The sequence below is a fragment of the Benincasa hispida genome, chromosome 10 (genome assembly GCF_027475165.1).
Source record: "Benincasa hispida cultivar pf3 chromosome 10, pf3_genome.v1.1, whole genome shotgun sequence".
NCBI lineage: Eukaryota > Viridiplantae > Streptophyta > Magnoliopsida > Cucurbitales > Cucurbitaceae > Benincasa > Benincasa hispida.
This window is the reverse complement of record NC_143487.1, coordinates 59,976,954-59,986,310: the sequence shown is the minus strand read 5'-3', so window position 1 is coordinate 59,986,310 and position 9,357 is coordinate 59,976,954. Positions and strand designations below refer to the sequence as shown.

Sequence of the window (9,357 nt, the reverse complement as noted above, 5' to 3'; positions counted from 1 at the left end):
TGAATGATCTAAATTGATTGGTTTACGAAAGTTTTATGAGTTTAATTGACTCAAATTATAAGTTTTATACTATAGTGGTGAAATAAAACTTAGAGGAGGACGTAAATTGATACACTTACGAAAGTTTAATGTTTAAATTGATACATTTATTAATCTAGGATTTTCAATTGATACAACTCAAAATCTTTGAATATAAACTAGTAGTTTGCACAAATATTTATTCATTCTTTCGACTTTAGAGATTCAAAACTTCACTCGTTTATTTTATTAAAAAGTAAACAATTGGCAATTGCATTCATGTTATTGAAGAGTGTTGAAGTTCATTAAAAATGAATTCATAGATAATTCCTATCTAAGTAATGTTAAAAAGCAAAACTAATCAACTTGTTGATTAAAAGGAACGTGAATTATTCTTCATATTTCACGTGGGAAAGGCAAACTTCTATCCCTATAAATAAGCGATATATGTAAAGCCAAGCCAAAAAAACACATATACACCATGGTTTCTTCAAATTCCATCTCTCTACTCACATTTCTCACTTTCCTCTTCCTCCTCCCTTCTTCATTCTCCGCCGTTGTTCCAACGACGGAGATTTGCCGATCCACCACCTTTCCATCTTTCTGCAATGCCTTCCTTCCCAACTCCCCGGCCTCTGTCCACTCCCATTGTCGCTTCACTCTCCACCATGCCCTCACCCACGCACAAACCTTCCTCGCACTTGTCGACGCGCACCTTAGCCTCTTTCCCTTCCCCTCCGCCCTCCACGACTGTCGCAGCCTCGCAGAAGCCAACCTCGACTACATAACCCAAACTTTTTCCATAGTCAACTCCACTTCCGTGGCCCTTCCCTATTACCAAGCCCATGAGATGATGTCCTTGATGAGTGCAATGATCACCAATGAAAACACTTGTTATGAAGGACTGGCTGGCTTGGGCTCAGCCATTGGCTTGGTTGATAAGGTGTTAGAAGCCATCTCTTTCGACAGAAAGTTATATAGTTTGTACCTTTCATTGTTCAAAATGGGTTGGGTTTCTAAGAACATGAAGGCTCCTATTTTGCCAAAAATGAACCATTTTGGGGTCGGGAAAGGGCAGTTGAAGCTTAAAATGTCGCCTAAAGACCGTGCATATTATGAGCGCTTGGTGCATAGGAAGAAGCCAGCGGCCGCTAGAAGGCTTCTTCAGACCAATTACGAAAATGATGGAATTTTGGTCAATGGTTATAACCCTTCATTATTCTTTTGCAAATTCTTTTTTATTAAATTACAAAAGTACCCTTAAAATACGATTATTCTTTCAAAAATTACCGTATTAAAACTAGGAAAAATAGCATTTTGATTTTGTTCATGTTTTAGTTTTCATTTGGTTTCTAGATTTCATAATGCTTCAAATTTAACCTCTAGATTTGAGTTTTGTTTCAATTTAGTTTTAGGTTTCTTTATACTTTTAACATTGATTTTTCGTTAAATACTCACCCTTTTTTTAATTCTTTGAGTACTACTTTCAATCATTACAATTAATATCAATTAATTTATCTAAAATAAATATGAAATAAAATTTTAAATTTTAAATTTGAATGGCGATTGGAAAATAGTGAAATTTAGTTAACTAATTCTTTTTTTAATTAATGGATAGAAACACTAAAAATGAAAAGTAAGTATTTAGTGAAAATAAATTGAGGTTAATTAAAAATGTAAATCTTAGAATTTAAAGTTCAAATCTCAAAGACAAAGTTGTAATGTTTTAAAATCTAGAGACTAAATTGAAATTAAACTCAAAATTTAAATATTAAATATGTAACATTTTAAAACTCTAGGAACCAAATGGAAACTATAGTCAAAACATAGGAGTCTTATTAAGATATTTGATAGAAATTAGGATGATCCGAAACGATGTAGTGATGACACAGCAAAAATTGAGAATCAAACATTGTTTAGAACATTTTAAGTTACAACCACGTTGACGTTCTAATAAATCATTGTCGCTCCAAGTGTAGTTTTGATAGGTTAGGAAAATATTGTTACTTTTGAAAAATTATGAACATCTTTTATAACAAAGAACAAAGATTGGAATTTTTTTCCATGATTTAGTCATCTTTATATACATTAATTCTTCTGTTCTTTAGGCGTGGTTGCGGTGGATCAAAATGGAACATACGACTTCACAAATATCAGTGCTGCCATTGCGGCGGCTCCAGACAAGACCACCGTCACCAAAGGATACTTCTTGATCTTCGTCACTGCCGGCATTTACAACGAGACTGTGTTGGTCCCAAAAAATAAAAGATATGTGTTGTTAATCGGAGAAGGTAACAACCAAACCATTATCAATGGCAACAAAAACGTCGTTGATGGATCGACCACTTTCAATAGCGCAACTGTCGGTGAGCTCCTCTACAACCTAATCATAAGCACAAAATTTCTCGAACATGTTTTATAGTTCTTCGTATTATTTCATAACACAATTTCGTTTTTAGTTTTAAATTTTTCAATTTTTGAAATATAATCCAACATTTTTTAATTTTCAACTCGGAAAACAAAAAACAATATTAAAACTACATTTTCAATTTTCAAAATTTATGAAATAAACTTATAACTATACCAAATTATTACCATTATATCTAAATTCTCAAAAGTTATTAACATCATCTTCAAAACGTCTCTCTATTGCTTGCAGCTGTGGAGGGAACAGGGTTCTTTGGAGTCAATCTAACGATCAGCAACACTGCTGGCCCCGCCAAACACCAGGCGGTCGCGCTGCGAGTGAGCGCCGACAACGCAACGTTATACAGCTGCATATTCGAAGGCTACCAAGACACTCTCTACACGCACTCCCTCCGTCAATTCTACCGAGAATGTGACATCTACGGTACTGTCGACTTCATCTTTGGCAATGCCGCCGTCGTCTTACAAAATTGCAACATCTATGCCCGCCTCCCGTTGAGTGGCCAGTTCAATGCCCTCACAGCGCAAGGTCGGACCGACCCAAATCAGAACACCGGAACCTCGATCCACAACTGCACCATCAAGGCGACTCCGGAGCTTGCCGCGAACCCCGCCACGAAGAGCTACTTAGGGCGGCCGTGGAAGGAATATTCTCGAACAGTTTACATGCAGTCGTTCATAGATGCGTTTATTGATCCTGCAGGCTGGAAGGAGTGGGACGGCACTTTGAATTTGAACACTTCATATTACGCTGAGTTTAATAACTCAGGGCCGGGCTCCGACACTTCACGGCGGGCTCCGTGGGTGGTCGGTGTCATCAACGCTACCGTTGCTAATAGCTTCACGGTGTCTCAATTCTTGGCCGGAGATCAATGGCTGCCGCCCACCGCCGTGCCCTACACTGGCGGTTTGATATCATAAATAATCAAATTAATTTCTTGATTTCTGTTGGATTTTAATTTGATGTATTGATTTCTTTTAAAGTTGGTGAATGATTTATGTATACTATTACTATATATTCTTTCAATGCTTTTCTTACTTTTCAAATTGTACCAATGCAATCAATGCTTTTATATCTTATCTTTCGTCTCTTAACAAATGTTTTATGTCTAATTTATTGGGACAACGTTGAATCGGGTTGGGTCGATTTCTACCAATATAAAATTGAGTCGGGTCAGTTTTAATGAATTTCCAACCCAACATGACCTGTTTTCACCCCTAATATTAGTCTCTTCATATATTATATTATATGTAATGAATATAATTTTTCTTTTTCTATTTTGAGTTCAAAACAAATGAATTATTAAATAGACACAAATTTAAATATGTGGATCAAATTCAATTCGATTCCTTAAAGAAAATATTTATGATTGTTCATGTATGATTATGGTGGTTCGAGGTGATTTGGACGATGAGGGTCTACATATACTTACAAAATAGAATCTCAATATTGGTGTGTAATGTTTGGCTAATGTTTAAGTGTTAGTTACTTAACAAAATTATTGTCGAGTTGAATTAGGTGATATTGTAAACCACTTGTGGCTTGAGGTGTCCCCTTATTTATACCCTTCTAAAGTCTAACAATCCTTAGCTCTAACATCGTCCATATGCAGGGTCTATTTGTGTCAATAGGGAGAATGTCGAGGTCAATCATTTGACTGGTCTTACAGTTAAGGTTTATTATCTCTTTTGAGTGTAGGATCTATTTGTCTCAATAGGGAGAATGTGCGAGGCAATTGTTTGACTTGGCTTACAGCTAAGGTTTATTATCTCTTTTGGAGGTTGAGTTGCTCCTTAGCTCAATTATCAAGTCTTGAGAACCATCATTTTTCTCTTTCAACACATGAACCCATCATCAGAGAGAATGTCAAGGTCAATCATCTGCTTTACCACTCTAATTCAACCCATAATAATGATGATTAAAAAAACTCATATATCGAAAGATTAATATCTATTATATTTTTTAGGAGTATAATGGGTTAACCTATATCCAACCTATTGACAATGTAAACAACTAACAAACTACAAACTAAAGTAAAAACTTACAAAAATATGCTACATATTATTATCTGTCATGTGCAAGTTCACATCTCAAGGTAATTGTCTTTGACATCTTTCTAAGGATAGGCAATGTAATGTAAGAAGTGCCTATATATTGGCCATCTCTTCTACTTATCCTTGGAGTAGTTTTGGGCTGAATTGATGAAAAAAACGTAGAATTCAGATAGTCACAAAGTGAAAAATATTTTTAAAAATATCTTTTTCAACCAAAAAAAATAACCACATAACAACTTGGGATTAAACTTTAGTGTAATCTGAAATGCACCAAAAAAAAAAGTTGGAAAAGAAAGGAGCAAATTTTCCTGGAAAGTTTGCAGTTAAAGAATAGCCAAAATAGGATGGTGTTGCAATGATCATTAATTTTCTTGTTGATTTATTTATGTAGTAGATAAAGGTGAGAGAAAAGGATAAGGAACAATTGAGAGATATTTACATTCCAATTCTCATTTTTAACAATAGTCATTTCACCTTTTGTTAGGCACAACCTTTATTGGATAGGCCTAACCCAATAACTATATAAAATTTATATATTTAACAATTTCAACACCTCATTATAACATCATATTTCATATCTGGGTCAAGTCTCCTTTGGTGTACTACAACATGGGCTAAAGGTATCTTCCATGAAAATTCTATATGCATCTGTTAACAAACAAACTAATGCTTTTAAAATCAGTCAGAAACCAATCTAAGGTGGATCTAAGATGGACTAAGAGTATGTTTAGAATACATTTTTAAGTGTTTTAATTTTTTTTTAAAAAAAATTGAAGTATTGACAACCACTCAAAATAATTTTCGAAGTGTATTTTCAACAATTTTTATCAAAAAATTTATAAATAAAAATGAGTTTTTTGAAAAACAATTTTTTCTCAATGTGCCCTAATGTGCATGTAAGACTTTTAACATTTTTTCTTTTTCCAATTTACTTAAATCAGTAGATACTATACATGATTCTATATATTATTCTATTAAAGGTTCAAACATAATTATATAAAATTAACCAGATTTTTTTATTCTCGTGCATAGTTTCATCTAATTGTCCCATGGCAAAAAGAAAAATTCACAAATCAGTTCTATACAAACGCCAAACAATAATACAAGACATTTCGATTTAAGAAACATCATTTATCGAGTGTTTGTGTTTGTTGCAAAGCACAACAAAATGGTAGATTGGCGAAAGACAAGGCTGGTGAACTGTCCAACATCCACATTGCAGGCAACTTATTCGTAAAAAGAACCAAACAAACAAGTGATTCCGAAAACAACTTCCATTAGTCACTTTCCTTCTTACAAAATCAAAGCAAAACTTCTTAGTTTCTGTAGCGGATGTTTGTTTTGTTTGATTCGTGGTTTCGATACGTTTGTTAAGTCTAGAATTGTTAAGCTTGAGCTTGTCATCGGTTCGACGAAACACATTCCCTCATTCTTTGAACAAGAGATTTCTCCATTCACAACATAGCAATTCAATCAATTACAAGATGAATTCAGTTCAAAACAAGATTGGGAAGAGAAGATACATACCGATAATTCATACTATTAAAAGCAATTCTATTCAACATAAGATCTCTTCACTACACTCACATATAACCCACATACCTAATCCACAGTGAGAAGTTCAAGCTTTGCCTTCCAATCCAACAGCTTTGCTAATCAAATTTACTGATAAATAAGGCATAGTTCAAAAAGCTACAACAAACAAGAAGTTAGAATTGAATTAAACGTAATAATAGTCAGTCATACTAACTTCGGAATGTAAGCATTTCCAGAACATGAAACCACAAGGAAGAAGAGCAAGCAACTGCAGAAAATGATCTATACAAGCTTGAGATTAGAAAAAAAAAGGTAGGAATGCCTAATTGCTATAATCACGTATACTTGATATAAAGGGACGGTTCCAATACATGAATACAGAGCTTCGAGAACTTTTATCAGTATCAATACAAACACTAAATGATACAAAAGGGTTGAATAAAAAAACTAAAACTACAGAGAAGAAGAGCATATGAATGGCACAGAAGAACACAGACCCCAGAATTCAGAATTCAAGAAGTAATTTGTATCAAGCTCAAATTCAGATGCTCCCATGATTCAATTTCAATGCAAGTTTAGCATAGAGACATTATCAATTTTGCCTATAAGCAATGTAATTAGCTAAAGCAATCAATGGAGCAGCTTTATCAGGATCAAAACCAGACAGCTGATCTTGAGCATCTCTGTTCAATTTTTGAGCAAATTCCCTTGATTTTTCAATGCCCATGAGTTTAGGATACGTAACTTTATCAGCTACCAAGTCCTTCCCAGCAGTTTTCCCCAATTCGTTTGAAGATTTTGTTACATCCAGAATATCATCCACAACCTGAAATAGCAATCCAATGTACCTGGCAAAATTTCTCAGTTTTTCAACATCCTCGTCCGATCCGCCGCCGAGGATGGCTCCAAGAACCACCGCTGCTTCCAAAAGCGCGGCGGTTTTATGCAAATGGATGAACTCAAGCTGCTCAAGGCCAGCATCGGCCGCCCCTTCGGAATTAATGTCAACAACTTGGCCGGCGACAAGTCCCTCAGCCCCAATCGACTTTGCGAGCTCTCCAATCGCACGAACAATCCGCGGCGGCGCTACACCGATCGTCGATACAGCGATATGCTCAAAAGCGAAAGCTAAAAGCGCATCTCCGGCGAGAACGGCAACATCCTCGCCGAATACCTTGTGATTTGTGGGTTTTCCTCGGCGCAAATCGTCGTTATCCATACAAGGAAGATCGTCATGGATCAAAGACATTGTGTGAATCATCTCGACGGCACAAGCCGCCGGCATCGCCATGGATTCATTACCACCAACGAGCTCACACGCTGCGATACAAAGAACAGGACGAACGCGCTTCCCACCCGCCATTAGAGAGTACCGCATCGCTTCGTGAATCTTCAATGGTTCTCGAAGAAAAACCGCAGCATCCAAAGCATGATTAACCGAATTCCCTTTCTGAACCATATAGTCCTTGAAATTGAAAGTAGGTTTACCTTCTTCCTCCGTCAGAGTCTCCTCCTTGGTTAGCACTGCACAAATGGAGAAAGACGAAATTGACGAACTGGGTAACCTCCGTTTCGGAATCACAAAGGATTTCAACCCCTTTTTCAATGGATAACTACTGGATCTACAAGCTTGACTGAAAATGGAGCAGGATTGAAAAGACGTTCCTAAACTCATCGCACTCATCGTGGTGGAGATTGAGAAACAAAAATGGAGACCCAGAACCAGAAATCAAGAAAAGGGTCTGAACAGAGAGAAGAGAGAGTCAATGAAGGTTGTTAGAGTCCACTTTTTGCAGTGGAAGTGGGACTACGAAGCCATTAAAGCACTACAAGGGAGGAAGATGAATTCAGGGAAGAGAGGAACCCAGCTGGAAATAAAGTATGGAGATTGGATGGATTTGGGATTTAGAAACGAGGATTGGATGGATGACGTTGCCAACGGCGATTGGGGTTCTTCAGTACATTCCCCACTCTGCTTTGTTGTGGCCAAAAATGGGGAGACATCTACACATCGATATCATTCCACAAAAGAAAAATATTTATACCAGCAATATTCGGATGTGATTCTAAATAATCACACACAAGAAAATTTCAAATTAGGAAGAGGGTTAAGCTTATTAATCAAGCATCTTTTGAACGTTGGAAGTATTTTTGAAATGAGATACTTTCCAAAGTTGGATTTGGCATCTAATGGTTCCGATTGCCAATTGACAACATCATCATCTTTTTGTATGATTTATTATCACTTGCACATGCTTTCTAAGAAAATTCTAAACATGTTATCCAAGGTAAGATTGCACACTTAACTTTGGGATACTATGATTGACTTATTAAAAAGTAATAAGGTACACATTGTTATTGGTAGAGGTTAAGCGTTTTTTAACCATACTTCCAAATCCTCAAGATTCTTCTCACTTAGATGTCGATTCATTCATGTACCTACTCCTAAATTCAGACTTTATATTAATAAAACTGTTTAAAGTTTGAGAGTATTTTGGAAATAAAATACTAACGATTTTCACGTAAAACTAATTGTTAGGAAACGTTTTAACCTCTTTTTTTTAATTTAAGGCTATTATTGAAATTTTTTAAAATTTCTGAATATTTTGAAAATAAAATAAAAAATTTAAGTACATCTTTTCATAAATTAGCCTAAAACAATATATCAACTTGAGAATAAATCAATAATGAAGACACAGAGTTCTTTTTGTTTAGTAGGGGTGTTCCAATAACCCGAAAATCCGAACAACTGGACTACCCCACCCAAAATATAAGGGTTGGGTTGGGCTAGTTGTGTTTTTGGGTTGGGTTGAGTTAATTTTTTTCTATTTTTGTTGGGTTGGGATAGGTCGTGGGTTGGCTAAAAAAATTTTGGGTTTATCCAACTCAACTCGAATCATATATATATATATTATATATATTTCTTATTGTTTAAAATTTGATTACTTTTAATTGATTAATTTGTGAATTTTAAATATTTTCTTTTAAATTTATTATGATATTTGTCTTTATTTAAAGTTTGCAATAAATATCTTAGATATTTGGTATTTAGCATTTGAATTTTATGAGATTTTAGTTATTAGTCATGTGTTGTATATAAATTTACATATTTTTAATTAAAAATAAAAAAAAGTTAATAACCCAACAACCCATCTAGGATTAGGTTGGGTTAGAGACTTTATTTAGATTCTTTGAGTAGTTAACCTTTGGGGTTGGTCCAAACAATACCTTCAACCCAACTTAACGTACACCCCTCTTTAACTTGGAAGTTTGAAATATTGGAAAAAATATTTATTGAATTCAAGAAGAAAGAGAAAAGTC

At 35.1% G+C, this 9,357-nt stretch overlaps 2 protein-coding genes across 2 annotated transcripts; one reads left to right on the top strand and one right to left on the bottom strand.

Annotated features, from left to right (window-relative positions):
- Positions 1 to 499: 499 nt before the first annotated feature.
- Positions 500 to 3,523, top strand: LOC120089450 (pectinesterase-like). The gene is made up of 3 exons (XM_039046925.2): positions 500 to 1,220; positions 2,127 to 2,384; positions 2,678 to 3,523. The coding sequence occupies exons 1-3, from the start codon at positions 500 to 502 to the stop codon at positions 3,364 to 3,366; spliced, it is 1,668 nt and encodes a 555-aa protein (XP_038902853.2). The 3' UTR covers positions 3,367 to 3,523.
- A 2,839-nt stretch (positions 3,524 to 6,362) lies between these two features.
- LOC120088541 (geranylgeranyl pyrophosphate synthase, chloroplastic-like) lies at positions 6,363 to 8,243 on the bottom strand. The gene has a single exon (XM_039045929.2). The coding sequence runs from the start codon at positions 7,718 to 7,720 to the stop codon at positions 6,629 to 6,631; it is 1,092 nt and encodes a 363-aa protein (XP_038901857.1). The 5' UTR covers positions 7,721 to 8,243; the 3' UTR covers positions 6,363 to 6,628.
- Positions 8,244 to 9,357: the final 1,114 nt, after the last annotated feature.